At 31.8% G+C, this 16,994-nt stretch overlaps 2 protein-coding genes across 5 annotated transcripts in view; both read left to right on the top strand.

Moving 5' to 3' along the window:
* The window catches only part of LOC144837583 (actin-binding LIM protein 2-like), a 33,759-nt gene extending 21,626 nt beyond the window's left edge, over positions 1-12,133 (top strand). Inside the window, exons 8-20 of one of the 4 annotated variants that reach the window (XM_078692769.1) lie at positions 1,429-1,516; positions 2,038-2,090; positions 3,200-3,262; positions 3,539-3,719; positions 4,704-4,718; positions 5,141-5,203; positions 5,507-5,911; positions 6,494-6,520; positions 8,158-8,225; positions 8,803-8,866; positions 9,170-9,366; positions 10,887-10,958; positions 11,529-12,133. In XM_078692769.1, coding sequence (XP_078548895.1) covers positions 1,429-1,516; positions 2,038-2,090; positions 3,200-3,262; positions 3,539-3,719; positions 4,704-4,718; positions 5,141-5,203; positions 5,507-5,911; positions 6,494-6,520; positions 8,158-8,225; positions 8,803-8,866; positions 9,170-9,366; positions 10,887-10,958; positions 11,529-11,642 — 1,410 coding nt within the window. In that variant the 3' untranslated portion in view covers positions 11,643-12,133. The remainder of the gene's footprint in view (positions 1-1,428; positions 1,517-2,037; positions 2,091-3,199; positions 3,263-3,538; positions 3,720-4,703; positions 4,719-5,140; positions 5,204-5,506; positions 5,912-6,493; positions 6,521-8,157; positions 8,226-8,802; positions 8,867-9,169; positions 9,367-10,886; positions 10,959-11,528) is intronic. The other 3 variants (XM_078692772.1, XM_078692770.1, XM_078692771.1) reach the window with 3 other exon arrangements.
* Positions 12,134-14,378: 2,245 nt separating this feature from the next.
* LOC144837586 (uncharacterized) lies at positions 14,379-16,989 on the top strand. The gene is made up of 3 exons (XM_078692773.1): positions 14,379-14,502; positions 14,858-14,976; positions 15,382-16,989. The coding sequence occupies exon 3, from the start codon at positions 15,651-15,653 to the stop codon at positions 16,800-16,802; it is 1,152 nt and encodes a 383-aa protein (XP_078548899.1). The 5' UTR covers positions 14,379-14,502; positions 14,858-14,976; positions 15,382-15,650; the 3' UTR covers positions 16,803-16,989.
* Positions 16,990-16,994: the final 5 nt, after the last annotated feature.

Below are 16,994 nucleotides of genomic sequence, written 5' to 3'. Positions count from 1 at the left end.
TAAAAGCTTTTGTGTAACATACCACAGTCTATAGTTGACTACGAGTATAATATGGTCCAGAAATATTGATTGCAAGTTCAGTGGTAAAATTAATTAATGTGAGTGAATTATTGAAATGTGCAGTGAACAAGGTTACGATAATTCCTACCAGTAGAAATATGGATATATTAAATAATCATTTTGTTAGTTCTTATCAAAGAATAACACACACTGTATTGTGCCCCGCGGTGTACATTACTTTATATTAATATAGAAGTTCAGTAAAAATTAAACTGTGACATGATGATCTACTTATATATTAACGATAATATTATTCATAATTTATATAATATTTATATTTGTTTAGATTGTGTTTGATTGACAGATTTTCTCTGACCAATAGACGGCATTTTGATTGACACATTCCCTTTGACCAATATGCTGTATTTGATATTCTTATTCATACTGATATATTGTAGTAAATAATACCAATTTAGCTTGAAGTATCCCTATGAATTATAATAACAGAAATCTACTAGAGTTATTCAAATTACAATAATTATAAACCTATGTTGGTCTTTGGCTAAATACGTCAATATTAGGTCCTCCTCCTAGCTGAGTCTCTGTACCGTAGCTATAATTTGTACAGTATCAATCAGGAAGTAGTCTGGGTTCCAGACGGAGTTTTGACTTAATATTAGTAAAAAGATAAATATTTTGGCACACATGGCGTTTCATATGTATACTACTCAAGCTTGTATTTTCAGACTAAAATCAAAATAAAAAAATTGATAAAAAAAGACAATAAATACAGACCTGGGTAAGTCTAATCAGGAAGGTATAAATCCCCTTCACAAAACCATGCAAGTCAAAATGTATTATGTTGACATTTACCAAGACCATATAAATATTGATATAATAATTTGTATAATAGATTAATTGTTTATACAAAGCAAATAGCAATTAGAATAAACTTTATTCATATCGTTGATAAAGTATTGTTAATATTCTATATTGAGAAATGCATATCAATGAAAAACAAGTATTGCTTTGGAACATTCATTTCAAGAGATTCAAATAACATTTAAAATTGACAACATTTAAGTCTCACTGACTATCTTAGTTTGACGCACAGTATTTGACTAATAAGTTGATTTATGAAAACATTGTAGATACATCCAAACCTACAGTATTTAGACTTCATTATCAAGCACTTCTATCATTGTCTAACAAAAGTATCATCATGTTGTTACAAATGATATGGTAACATTTTAGAAGAGGGACTCCCACAACAAACTGAACTATACATGTGGGACCCACAAACAAAAGAAAGTAAACATGAATAACACCATAGAGATACTATAATATCCAAAGGTATTAAAATTATTAATTTATTTTATGAGTTTAATGTTTATTTGACATGATTTTAAACTGTCATTCTATTTTCAGGCTGGACAGAAGCAATACCATCCAACATGCGCCAAATGTGGACGTTGTGGATATTATTTTACAGAAGGTGAAGATATGTTTGTGCAAGGTAAGTTCATTAACATCATTTACATAATAGATATTTGCATAAGTCAACCATAATGACACTAATGTAAATACACAGTACCAACTGTGGCCTCATTAATATTGATAGCAGATTTTTATCTCAATAGTGTAACTGTAGTTGTATCAAGCGGTTAAGATAGGGGCACCACAAACCACAGTCATCTCGGAGAGAGTAGGGGGTTAACCCAGCATTCTGGTCCATTTCAGGTCATGTCATTGATCTACAGAAACTATATAGGATGGAAAAAAAACTAAACTAGTATAACTGTAGTAACACTAATCTATTTAAAACACCATGATTATGATGTTATGATTATAACCATCATTCCCTTAAAACTTCATAATTGTACACATATTTGAAAATGAGCAGTCTGTACATGTTGTCATTATCATTGATATATAATTAATAATAAAAAGTAAATCAACTCAAAATCAAATCAAATCTTTATTTCTTCTATATATAAAAATGTGTATATGGAAAAATTGTTGTGGTTTTATTTTCAGGTACTGAAATTTGGCATCCCAACTGCAGTAAAGCCAATGGCTATATTGATAAAGTAAGTACAAACACAAACCAATATATTAGGAGCATGCTCAGTTTGTACTCAATTTTGAGAAAACATTCTTAAATTTGTATTAATCAGTTCACTTCTTAAAGTAGAGTAATCAACTTAAAATGCTAATCAATATGTATTGAATTCTATAAATAAATGTAATCTGAACTACAAGTAGAAAAGATAAACTAGAACAAAATAATGTACAATAATATGTCTGATCTACTTGTAAAGTACTTACGCTATCTATGTACTACTACTATCTATATATACATATGCATTCCCCCAAATTTCAAAGAATATTCATGTAATAAGCATGTACTCTATATAAAGATATGTTTTGCTCATCCCTCCCCTCTTAAATCTACTTATGATCCTGGGGACAATAACATGAATTTACTTACTATCATCCAAGGTAATCTTGCTATCAACGAGGGTAATCTTAATATCACCCAGGGTAATCTTAATATCATCCAGGGAAATCTTAATAATATCTAATGTAATCTTAATATCCAGGGTAATTTTAATATCCGGGGTAATCTTAATATCATCCAGGGTAATCTTAATATCACCCAGGGTAATCGTGCTATCATGCAGGGTAATCTTAATATCATACAGTGTAATCTTACTATCATCCAGGGTAATCTTAATATCATCCAGGGTAATCTTTCTATCATACAGTGTAATCTTAATATCATCCAGGGTAATCTTAGTATCATCCAGAGGGTAATCTTAATATCATCCAGGGTAATATTGCCATCATACAGTGTAATCCTAATATCATCCAGGGTAATCTTAATATCATCCAGGGTAATCTTATATCCAGGGTAATCTTATATCCAGGGTAATCTTGCTATCATACAGTGTAATCTTAATATCATACAGTGTAATCTTAATATCATACAGTGTAATCTTGCTATCATGCAGTGTAATCTTGCTATCATACAGTGTAATCTTAATATCATCCAGGGTAATCTTAATATCATCCAGGGTAATCCTGCTATCATCCAGGGTAATCTTGCTACAGGCATGATCACTCAGAGCTACTTATCGTTGATTATTTTTATTTAGCAATTCAAACGATTTATTAATGAAAAACATTTTTTTTTTAGTTTTCAGAAGCAAGTAAAAAGGAAAATGCTGTACTGTATGACTACAATCAGAATAATCCTTATGTAAGAATGTATTTTTAGACGATTTAAACAGGCACCATTTAAAATTCTTCATAGGTGAAAATGTCCTGGAATTATCAAAAGGTATTCTGTACACTGCAAAGAAATTTGCCTAATTCCAAAAAAGTACCTCAGCTCAAATGGCGCAAGCATTGGTCATGCAGTTTAGGCAGTGAGAGTAACAAACTTTCTGCTTTAGTGCAATTATAATATAGATTTGAAAGAAGGCCCATATAGTGCTTGTCATTTCTATAGATTTTTAAATCTTTTCTGTCTCAGGCATTTTCTCTTAATGTCAACAACATGCCACGATCAAGAGGTTCTTCCAACAGTTTAAACCCTCAAGCACTGAACTACACCAACAGTTACCTGTCCCATGAAACCAACACCGGCTCTTACCTGTACCCCAGAATCCCAAGGTCACCTGACGCACCAACAACTCCAAATTTCCATAGACCAGGTGAGAGACAAATTTGAATTTATGAACTGTTTAAAAAACTGATTTTTAAAAATTATTTTGTTAGCTGTTCATTAGAAATAGAGGTGCATGTTTGATAATAACACCGTGTGTAATTTATTAGGTACTTTTTACATTGTTACATACATTAGATATGCTGTATATAGATAGACCTATACATAAATACTATTTACATTCAACTCTTTCAATACCGTACTTGTTGAAAATCAGAAATTTTCCCAAAACCAGAATTTGTTTGAGGTCCAAATTTTCCAAGTTGCCAGCTACATTAACCACTGCCTCTGTAAAGCTAACTATTCTATTAAAAGGGTAAAGTTACAATTTCAGGTCCAGTGTGAAACAAGGCTTAAAACAATTTCTGAAAACAAAACTTTCAAAAAGATGTTTATAGTTTTGAGAGAGTTGAAAGATAATAATTTGCCTGTCACCACATACCATAGAATATTGAGAATATAGGGTTTATTTTACACATTTTTAGATAAAATTTAACCAAAGATTAGTTGTATATTAAAGATGTATTGTCCCCCCAAAAAAAAAAAATTCTTAAACATTTTTTTGTTGATTATGCTATTTTAATGTCCCATAATAGTTATCCACTTTGACCAAAAATTGGATTTAAAAAAATGTATTTACCTGAAAAAACTGTAATTGAAAGCAAAAGATAGTCAAATTGGCTGCCAGCCAATGGGTTTTTGATTGTTTTTTTTTTACAGAAGTGATTAACTTTATTAAAACTACAAAATAACCAAAGTCTGATTTAATTATCTTCATTTTTCATGTTTTTGGAGGACAATACATCTTTAAAAATTTAATTACCCTATTATTTTTATCCATTGCATGTTTAGTTACCATACATTTGGTTGTAGTTGATAGCACACATTAGTAACACTTTTTGTGATGTTTTTTTTGTCTTTTTATTAATGTTTAATTATCACCATATCCTTTGACGTTTCACAATGTTGCCAGAATTCACCAGAATGGGTAAATAATCACCTCAATTTTGTTTATCTTTGCATGCATTTGTAGATTTTTTCTTTTTCAAACCATTTTATATGTTTAAATGTTATGCTCCTTATTAAATTTGTTGGTGTTTTTATGTATGTAAATATGGACACAAATGTGTTCAATTCAGTTGTTTTGTATGTCAATTTTCATCTTGCTATTTTAATATGTTGTTTACTTTATAATAACATTATCAAGCATCATGTCCATGTTGCTTCAATTGTTAGGTATAAGTTTCAGGAAATGACTAAAACTCTAGGGGGTACAAACTTACGGTTCTTTATCAATACTATTTTGACATTTCATAAATTCTATTATTACCATAATAAATCAGTTCAATACAATATCATAAAGTGTATTAAAGTTTTATTTATCAATATTTTTTGAATATTTATTTTTAGATTCAAATCCGCAACATTTTATCACTCCGAACAAAACGGAAACTGATTCTTGGCTTGCCAAAAGTAAGTTATTTTTTCGTGTAAATTAAAGAAAATAAGTCTTCTTGATACAACCATAGAGATATTATGTTAAAACATAAATCAGAACAATAAATTAATTGACCTTCCAATTTCATTCTTTTAATAATAAATAAACTTAAGATAACATTTTTTTTTCTCCAGACATAAAAGTTAGATATAACCATGTTTGAACCAATCATATTGTGGGCGGTGTCTCAATTACAGATTGGTGTCCGCAATATGTTTAAAAAAAATTGTCTTTTAATAGTAGTTTGTTTTCTAATTTAATGGTCATCTTCTCTCCAGGAATGAAACCAAAACCAGCTAAGATGTCTGAATTATTAATGACTAAACAGCCCCCTCATTTGGACAAAGATCTATCAAACAGCATCATCAACGAATCAAAGTACCCAGCCTCATCAAAACCAGCAGAGGGCGTACCTGCTAAGATTGAACGAGAGGACTTTCCAGCTCCGCAAGTGTACTTTGATCGCTTTCGTAGCAAGTCTGAAGGGTTCCTCGCCAAGCAGGAGGAGGAAGAATTTGAAAATGATGTGTCAAGGGTCGCTTCTCCACTAGGTCAAATGATTCTCAGAGAAGAGTTTGAGAAAAAGAAAGAAGAAGTTATTGATCCTCGTACTGTTTCACGTACGCCCTCGGGGAAATCCGAACCAGCACGACAATTGCGATATTCAACCTCATCGCAATCAAGTGAGTGATTACTATTAATTTTGTATCTTGAAAATGTGTGTGTTAAACTCTTAGTGATACTAGCCCGGATACAAGTACGGTATCTAGACTAATGTCTATAGTTTGGTACCACCATAAGAAAAACAGTTTGAATACGAATACGTCCTGCAGACGATCATCTGTTGCCCACAAGCATTCTGGGGATTTCGCTATTCTAAGATCCAAACTATTCTCTTAAAGACATATTGTCCCCCTAAACATTTTTTTTTTTAATTTGCCATTTTAATAGTTAATAGTTATTCACTTTGACCAAAAACTGGTTAAAAAAAAAAATACTTACCTGAAAAAATATAATTTAAAGCAAAAAAATAGTCAAATTGGGTTGAATTTAATCATTTATTTTTTCATTTTATAAGTAAAAACATTATTTTTTCGTGTTATTTTTTCTACGGAAGTGATTAACTTTCGTAAAAACTATAAAATGGCCTATTCAAAATCTGATCTTCAATTTTCATGTTTTTGGTGGAAAGTACATCTTTAACACTTCTTCCCGTCTCTATAAAAATGTCCAATCTTACGTTTGTGACATCTCTTTGTTTACAGATGCTCTTAGAAACCGATGGTCATCAGGTGAGGGTTGTCATGACAACTGTTTGTCATTCATTCAATCCTGCTTGTTTTCTGTCCATTACCAAATTTATGATTTTTTGTTTTATTTTAATTTCATAATAAATTAAATTGTATGTATTAACATTCCTGCATTCTGTGCTCACTATTATTTTTATTCTTACATCTGAAGTCTTAGTGGCATGCTTAAAAATGTTTGAATACTGATTGAAACATTATCGTTAAATAAAATCAGAAATAAGCCTGTTTATGTATGTTTTTGCAGAATCTTTTTTTGTTTGTTTTTACACAAAAATTGTTTTTATTTTTTCCTTAACCATAAACGATTCCATGATACAGAATTCAGTGAAACTATTTTTCTCTGGTTTTAGTAAGATATAGTTCATTAATTGTAAACCAGTAAAATAACTTACATATCAAGACATTTTCGTCAAGCTCTCAGCTAGACCAAATATGGTGGTGATATGGCCAAATATGGTATCGATATGACATCATCATGTCCATATATGGGCACATCACAGTTTTTTGTCACATAAAGTTTGATAGTGTAGACAGAGCTTAAGTTATTTTACAGGATTACAATTAATGAACTATATCTCAATATACCACTGATTGCGTAATACTGTAGGCCTTGGAATTGTGCCATAGCATGAGAGTCAAGTGATTAGTTTGAGCACACACTAATGTGTTTGAAAAGTGCTTTTGTTATGTTTAATAGTCATCATTATTTTTGTAATATGATAAATTACAGTAGAATTCTTTCTATTGTTCTCTTAATAATGGTGTTTCTTAAATAGAGGTTGACTTTGGTGTTAAACTATTGCCCCTCTTTCGTTTAACGAGAAAGTGTCCCTTCAATAGGGATGTCAGCTGAATAGGGGTGTCCCAAATAAGAGGTTCTACTGTAATTAATTGCATTTGATAATTAACTCGAAATAATGCATCATTTTATTGAAGCATTATGTTTAAACATAAAGATTATTAATATAATATCTCTATGGATGAAACAATAATAGATAGTGCCTAAATAACTCTGAAAAATTATTAATTAAATACTAAAAATATGTCTATAATGCGCTTGAAAAAAAACTGCATTTGAGCAAATTGAATGTAAAAGATACACTAAAGACATTAAACAATGGATTAATAGATAGTGCCTAAATAAACTATGAAAAAATAATTAATTAAAATTAAATACTAAAAATATGTCTACAATGTGCTTGGAAAAAAACTGCATTTGAGCAAATTGAATGTAAAAGATACATGAGCATGACTACGAATGATGAGGAATTTAAAATACAAGAAATCTAAATTTTGCTTTAAATTAGTGTTCATTCTATTCCAGTCAAATTTAAAGAGTTTATAGCCGAAGGTGAGTGGTGAATGAAGTAGTTATTTCTGGCATCATGCATTTGTTGAAAATTAATAATTCTGAAAAAAAATGGTTTCTCAAGAACTAAAATATTTTTAGTATAAATTGCATTGTGTGAAATAATTTTAGTGTTTGTTTTATTTATTGTTCCATGAAGCAAATCATTTACCAAATATACCTGGTTTATCAAAATAAGTACCAGCACATATTGACTGTTTTTTTACTAATTTTTTTTTAATACTAATGATTTGTTTTATTTTATTTAAAGCAAACTCACCTAGCACCAAAAGTGCAACACTGCCCTCAAACATGAGGCACTCGTCAATGTCTCCAACTGTAAGTATCTTACAAAGTCAAAGGACTTTTAAAAAAATTTTATTTTCAAAATAAATCTGAGGGCAAATTACTTGACAAATGCGTGGATGTTCACCAATCACACTTAATAAGGATTTGACATAACTTAATAAATATTTAAGTATCCTTAAATTGTATTCATTTTGAAAGGAATTTTTTTTTTATTTAAGCCTAAGTATTAACCTATCTTAAGTGTGAATGGTGAATATGGCCACTTTATCTCAATGGAGATACAAATATAATAAGTACATGAAACATTGACAATGCTGGGGGTATTAGTTGCTGAATAGCAAAGGCGATACAAATAAAATGAGCAAAAAGCTAAATCAAACAATAAACAGCCAGAAAGAAATTGCAGAGGTTTCGGGTAGTGCTAACCCTCAGTTTAACCAAGGAAGAGTGATATTTATAAAAACAATGAGATTGAACTATTTTTAACATAGACTTTTGAAATAAGGCACCTGATTTTTAGCTGAACATGGACCCACATAAACACTCACATTGTGCTGCAGCGATTGCTTGACCATTTTGTTTACTTAAGTTTTAAATCTATTTATAGAATGGATATTTGTCTCCAAGATCTTGTACACTTCCAAGAGACACAGACACCTGGAATGGTGAAGGTATGTAAATTGCATAACATTTAGAAAATGATGTGCTCATTGTTGTGGTCATCAACTGATGAGAGAGAGAGTGTAGAATGGTATAAAAGTGGTATTGATAGAGAGAGTGTAGAATGGTATAAAAGTGGTATTGATAGAGACATTGCAAAAGTTAAATTGTTGATCTAGTGCCAAATCCAGGTGAAAGACCACTCGGGTGGTTTTCATTACCGAGTACACATAAAGATAAACACACATACCTACTTATATTGTATATTCATAGAATCACTAAAGTATGTTATATTAATTTATTTTATTTTGCAGTTTATTTGGACTACTCATCCCCCGTATCATATGGTAGCAGTACACCAGTGCTTTCAGGGAGCTCATCTCCTCGTAACGGATCAATAGATGGAGGATTTATCCCTAGCTTGCACCCCTTATCAAACGATGATGAACATCGGTTGCGTCTGTTGCGAATAGCTCAAGGTCGATCCATGCCAAATGTGGCTACAGGAAAGGTTTGTAATTTATTACTTTATAAAATCATTAACACCTTCTTAAGCTTGGTCTACACTTTATGACAAAAAATGTGATGTGCCTATATTTGGAAATGATGATGTCATATCACTACCATATTTGGACATATCACATATCTTCTTTTGGTAGTGTAGACAGAGCTTTAGAATGCATGGAATTGGATTTGTTGGAAGACAATCAATCAGCTAGTCAATTTAATTGGGTCAATCTACCCTGTACTACATGGCAGTCTTACGGTTGTAAATGTAAATCCCACCCAATGCAATGTATATCCTCAGAATTCACCAAATATTGCAGTATCGTAGCCATGAGAATTAAAGAGATACAGTGGCCACAAAAAGGGGGAACAATCCCCTGCACTGGCTACAGGGTTGTCAAAGGCTTCTGTCAAAAAGTGGTCAGGTTGAAACCATACCAACCATACCAGTGCCTATGGCCCTGTCTGGGTAACGGTCATTAATTTTGAATTACCTTGGTTTTTCCACATATTGTAGGAATACTATGAAACTGAATCTCAGGTTAGCATGTTTTGCCCTTTGTTTTTACTTTAACAAGTAACAATTTTAGCATCTTTCATTGCATTAATGAAACAATATTATCACCTGTATGTCTTATTTTATACCCGTCCTGTCTCTTTCTCTATCTGCACTATTGTTTTCACTCACTATTGTTGCTCTACTATAATAACAAAAACATAAAATTATGTTAGTGTCAATATTTTTTAAATCATTGTTATAATTGTTGTTATATATCATTATATTATAATCTTGATAATAATGATTTTAACATTATCAAGAGCTGTAGCACCATCTAATGTTATTGCATTTTAAAATATTGTATGGGATGTTCTGGACGTGTACTTATATTCTGTAAATTTCATTTTAAATTTTCTGCTAAAAAATTAAATTCTCTCAAAACCTAAAGGACGTAAGCAACAACGCAAGCGAATGACCAATCACAAGCTATGGTTTAGTCCAACTGTCGTTGTGATTGGTCAATTCGCTTGCGTTACGGCTTACGTTCTTGCGTTGCGTACTAGTTGGAACCAAGCTTTATTCATTTATGCAACAGACACCTTTGTCCCAATTCCAAGAAAAAAATTATTATTGATTGATCGATTGGTGTTTGGTATTTATTTCAGTTACCAGCAAATAGTACATTTTTGTCTATAGGTAACCACTATAAGTTTATGAATTACACTTACACTATGAAACACAATGAAGCCACTATGTATGTACGTAATGGGCTTGAAATATACTTTTTATAAACAACAAACTTTTTTGGGATCACTTCAGATTTTCAGGGGTCTGGTTATATTTTATGATTTTATTTTATGTCTTTGTGTGGCCAAGGATTGCTAATAGTAAATTAATCACTGTCCTATCAGATAGGTGGTAATCCCCATGATTTGGAAATGTTGACAATTTTTGTACTTTTTTGCACACATATCACAGTCTTCTATTATCTGCAAAATATTCATTTGTTGTTGTTCATTTTGTAGGTTTATCCACTAGAATCATTGCTCACAACGACTTACAGACTTCCAAAAGATGTGGACAGAAAACATTTGGAGGTATATTGTTATATATGTTTTAAAAAAGATATTTTGTGAGGGAAAACAAGATGTATTATGGTGTAACGGCTATGAGCACTCACTGGCTCAACCCAGTGACCCTGGAGCTTATGGGGGGGGGGGGGGGGGAGCTGAGAAGTGCCAAGTAGAAAAAACAGGCATTAAAATATTAAAATATGCCAAAAAACCTAAATACGCCCGAGGCCTCCAGCATTGGAGGGCCACTTAGGGTTCCTACACCAGGGGCCTCAGACATCTGCATTACGCCACTGTTTATTCCATTATTTACCTTTTAAAATGAGATGCCCTCTCCTCCTCCATTCCTCCCCGTCCTTCCTATCCACTCTGATACTGTTATACGTTAAAAACAGAACTTTTACAATTCAAAAGCCTTAGTTGAATAGATAATGTTAATCAACAAATAATGGCTGCAATTAAGAACTTGCATCTATGATATATTTTTATTAATATGAAATTTATTATTAATATGAATCCGTTTTACAATGTATATATATTTTTTGTTTTAAAATGTCTAATTTCTTATAACTTAATTTCTTTGTTTTACTGTAGCTTCATCTTTCAACACGCGATTTCTACAGGGCATTCAAAATGGGGTTTAACCAATTTAGTGATTTACCAAAATGGAAGCAACGAGATCTCAAGAAAAATGCACTTCTGTTTTAGTGAGATATGACATGCCAAGCCATTTTAGTTATTTAAAAACATTGGAACATACAGGGTAGAATACATCTTGGAGTGTTGCTCAAATGTTGTGTGTTACGAGTTTAAACTTGGTGTAAGGTACACAAATAAAAAATATCTGTTGGGACAGATATTTCATATACAGTAATCGTATAAAAAGGTTTCTTTAAATATGTTTTAAACTTTGACCTTGAATATGGTTTGGCAGACTGCTTTTCTGCGCATTTGATTTTTTGATGAAAAAAAATTTAGTCTAGAAATATATTTAAAGTTCACAAACTGAACAAGAAAAAGATTATGATTGTGTATGTGATAATATGATGGACATTTAGTGAATATTACAAATTAGATATTTTCTATATATTATATCCTATATTAAAAGAACACTGTACAGTATATTTATTACTAAATTTAAAATGATGAAATAAGTTACTATGTATCAAAATTGTGCACATTTTAAATCCTTAATGAATTAGTCATTAAAAGTTTTATTTATTTTATTGAAATTATTTACATTGTCTTCACATGTAAACATTCATGTGTACCAGGTTTGGGAAATAATTCCTTAAAAATACTTATAATTAAGAATTCATTTTAATGTTAAGTATATTTAAAATAGTTTTTATTATACTTATAATAGTGTAATAATTTGATTTTAATCACATTTTTAAAAAATGCATATTTTAAACGTATTATTTTAACAAAACTTAAATACTACTCTAGAATATAAAATATATATTTGAAGAAAATTTGAAATTTTAATAATTCTAATAGATATACTTTGATATATATAAAATTATATTCTTATAAATCTATATTTCAATAATTAATAATACACTTGTAATTTGCAGCTAAATTTATTTCAATTTTTAAAATTTAAAAAAAATCAATTTGCATGAGATTTAGACATTCTCTTCTGCTGTATTAGTATCACTGATGTAAATATTATTTTTGTATAAAATAAAATAATTTGTTCTTGTTAACATTTTAGGAATTAATGGTTAATGTTAGGTAGATTAAATATTTCATTAATATTATTTTATATTAATTTTAAATTTTAAGCTTCAACACCTGAGCAAATTTCCCTGATTCATTTGTTGTTTGGAAGTTTTTAGAAGTAAAACCATGACTAAATTTGAGTAGATATATATACCAAAGAATAAAAATTGATTACAATTTTAAATAATTGTGATAAAATTATGATTTTTTTAAAGAAAAATTATTCAAAATTTACATAATGGCATTGAAGTGAATTTAAAATAATAATTTGTATTAATTTTCTCACTAAATAGATTTATGCGCAATTAAATTGCCTAGCTCATGGGTTTACTCCCCCACCCCACCCCCTTTTCCTTAACCTAAAAGCAAGAGGGGAATCTATTTGAAGAAGTACAATATATAGTTTTACTTTTTTAAAGAATGGATCTTTGCACTCAATAATTCATTGCATGGTACTAATTACATTTTACTATTAATTAGATTTTTAATTAGATTTAACCTACATGTTTTTGTAGTTGATAAGACTATTGATATTCTGTTGGCTTATTTCTCAAATATAGTTATTATCATTATTAGGTCATAGGCCTACAGTATAAGTGTTACACATTGGAGATTGTGGATTGTTGAAAATACAAATCCCAGAGTTTAAATCCCAGCCCAATACTCTACTCCCTAATGTAAGCCTAAAACGAGACTTGATTTTAGATTTCCCAGGCATTGGGTTTCCCTGGATGCATTGGTTTCCCAAGCATGAGCACTCACTGGCTCAACCCAGGGACCGTGGAGCTTATGGGGGGGGGGGGGGGGGGCTGAGAAGTGGCAATTAGAAAAAACAGGCATTAAAATATGCCAAAAAACCTAAATACGCCCGAGGCCTCTTAGGGTTCCTACACCAGGGGCCTCAGACATCTGCATTACGCCACATTTCCCAGGCATTGGGTTTCCCTGGATGCATTGGTTTCCCAAGCATTGCTTTCTCATGCATTGCTTTCTCATGCTGTAATAGGCAAGTCATGTACAGACTTGCTGTTGCATGCCGTGAAAAACAAGACCACTCTCGTATGTGTAACATTTTAAAATGTTTTGTTTATGTTGGTTTATCAATGTCAATCAATATCAATCAATATTATTCCTATTTGCCAAAGGTTAATATGTGCTATCAAGTGCTATAAATTAGTTTAAGATAGATTATGTCATGATACAAATTTTTCTCTTGTGCACAACAGCTCCATGCATCCTTAATGGAATAAATCTGCATTAAAATGTGCAATTTAAGTTTTTGTAATGTTGTTTTTATTTTTAGTTGTGGGTGTTTTCCATACTTTTTTTAAAAAATAGGTTATTTTAATATCAATTTATTGTATGTACCACATTTTATCAAAATGTTGACAAAAAAATGTGATGTGCCCATATATGGACATGATGATGTCATATCACTACCATTTTAAGCATACTACTACCTTATTTGGCCACATCACACTTTTTTTGTCAAATTAGTTTGATGTGTAGACAGAGCTTAAGGCTCTTATTTCAGAAAACCTAAAATTGCTGACTTACCTACCCACCTACACTAAATGACAATAACAAAGTAAGTTGACCCGATTCATTAGCGTTATATTCCCAATTGTCGTGATCACAATTTCCTACAGAATTGTTGTTAAGGAAATGGACAACAATGTAGGCCATTGAGGAACAAAACTTGTTATATTAGTCATCCAAGTATATTTGCACCGTTTCTATTTTAATTCGCCAGTGCAGACTGAATCTAATGGATGGATAGCATGAAAGTAAAAAGTTTTCTTTTAAAATAGGATTACTTTTTGAACAGAGAAATATATTTAAGGTAGGTCAACTTTTATTAAAGATGTATTGTCCCCCTAAAAAAGATTAATTAAATTAGACTTTGAATAGGTTATTTTGTAGTTTTAATCAAGTTAATCACTTCCGTTAAAAAAAACCTCCAAAAATAATGTTTTCACAAAATAAATAGCTGGAAGTTTTTTCAGGTAAGTAAATTTTGTTTAGACCCAATTTTTATTATTTTGTGACATTAAAATGGCATATTCAACAACAAAAATGTTACAAATTATTTTTCAGGGCAACACATCTCTAAATGACAATGTTTAAAAAATTTGTATTTATAAATATTATTATTATTTTGTGCAATATTGAACACCATAGTTTATTTCAAATTTCAGTTCTTCATCGAAAATCTTTCCATCAAGCAAAGATGAGACTGTTTATACTGCTTACCATGTTGGTAGTGAAGATTTTGCTAGCAGAAGGTAAAGCAACGTACCGTCACCAGGATAAACAGGTTGGTATGATGTACAAACAAATAAAATGATTTATCTTGGCACAAACCACCATATACCATAGACCCAGGAAGACACTTATACATCAGTGGCATGGCGTAACATCTATGAGCGCTCACTGGCTAAACCCAGGGAGCTTATGGATGCCCCTGAGCAGTGCCCATAGGAAAAAACCGGCATTAAAATATGTTGAAAAAGGCTAAAAACTGCCAAGGCCTCCAGCGTTGGAGAGCCCCTAAGGTTCCTAATCCAGGAGCCTCCGGCCTCTGCGTTACGCCACTGTTATACATATAGTTTGACACTCATTCAAGTAAAGCCAACAAACTTATTACCAAGTAAGGGACCAAATTTAATATTTGATTTAATTTAACGAATGTCTATTGATATCTTGTTTGTTGTTTTTTTAGGATGAAAGGACAAATGAAGGAAATGTATGCAAACGTTGTTTTCTTGAAAGAGCACGTGAAAATATTGTTAAACCTGTTAACAAGAATGAAGATACTGAAGTACAAGTTAATGTAAACACCAACAAAACAATGACAAATAATCGAGACAAAATATCAAACTCGTTTTCAAACTGAAAAGGAAAAAACGTAGTTGTTGGTACGTTTTTAATGCCGGGAAATCTGGAGAGCCCAGTTTTACGATAAAGTGCAAAAACAACACTGACAATACAATGCCTGTAACACCTACCGAGATGACTGGAGACGGTGCATTTGCTAAGTTGTTGAGCCTGATTGGTTATGAAGTGTACACAGATCAAGGTAATATTCACGTTAACACAAAACGTATTTCAGAAGTAAAAATGGTGAATGATAATATGCGAAAAGTTGGAAACGGAGGACAGAAGCTGACATCTGCCGAAAAAAAGAGGCAAAGTTTTATGATAGGAGGAAGGCGCAAAAAACGTAAACACAAACCAACAAAGGGTATGACATCTGCAGAAAAGAAACGTGCTAAGAAGAAGAGACAGAGAAGGAAATCAAAGAAAGTTCACAAGAAGCGTCAAGATCACATGGCTGGGGGAATTTCAGCATCTTCAATTTGGTCGTCCGTGCCATTAGAACAAAAGCCTACAGTTGGAGCCACACGAGTGCCAACAACCAAGAAACCAAGGTCGCCATTGACGACAAGGTCAGGACAGACTTCTGTAACAAAATGGTGGAATGGATTTAAATGGTTATTCAACACCTCGGTTATAATTACCCTTCCAGATGGCACACATTGGTACTTCCCAGATGTCGCCAAGGAACCAGTGCCGGTAACAACAGTACCAGCAATTCCAACACCATTACCAAGAGAAAAGATAACACATTTGATTACAACTGAGAATCCAATGCTGGTAACGTCGAAGACACAAATTATGACGACACTTGCTGCCAAGTCGACAGCCCCACAGAAACCAACACCGTTAGTGAATGGTGCCAACTATCCAGTGTTGGGTGTTTCACCGTCACATAAGTGGTTCCCTGACCTGATTAAACCAACATATAGGTGGTATGCAGATGGTGCGAGTCCGACAGAATCCCATACATGGTTCACAGATAAAAAGGATCCTAGTAAAGATCACAAATGGTTTGGACAGCAGACACACAAACCAGTGACATCACACAACTGGTTCCCGGATACTGGTGACCAAACGGCTGAGTCACATAAGTGGTATGGACAGGAAGGCAACATTCCGTCAAAAGATGAAACATATTGGTGGTTTGGATCTGCCATTAAATTGTTTCTACCAGAAGATGATTTTGATCCTAAACCATTACTTTCAAAGACATTCTTACAAAAGCTTTTAAAAAACATTGAGATAGACATTTTACCAAAATGACTTTTAGTAACCTTGTAACATGTATTTCCGTGAATGAAGAAATTATAAAAATATAATCAATACAAAATGATTAGTGATTAGTGAGTTTAAGCAACAGAATAGACTGTGAAAAGGACGACTTACTGCATTGAATAAATTTTATTGAACTTGTAGTGATGCTCACTTCCAAGTGACCTGAATTTCCAGATCAAA

This window comes from Antedon bifida, chromosome 3, assembly GCF_963402885.1.
Source record: "Antedon bifida chromosome 3, ecAntBifi1.1, whole genome shotgun sequence".
Lineage (NCBI taxonomy): Eukaryota > Metazoa > Echinodermata > Crinoidea > Comatulida > Antedonidae > Antedon > Antedon bifida.
The sequence above is the reverse complement of the archived record's forward strand: the minus strand, read 5'-3'. Positions and strand labels throughout refer to the sequence as shown.

Excerpts from the sequence above, each read along its gene's own strand:
- LOC144837586 (XM_078692773.1), top strand. The coding sequence starts at position 15,651 with ATGCCTGTAACACCTACCGAGATGACTGGAGACGGTGCATTTGCTAAG.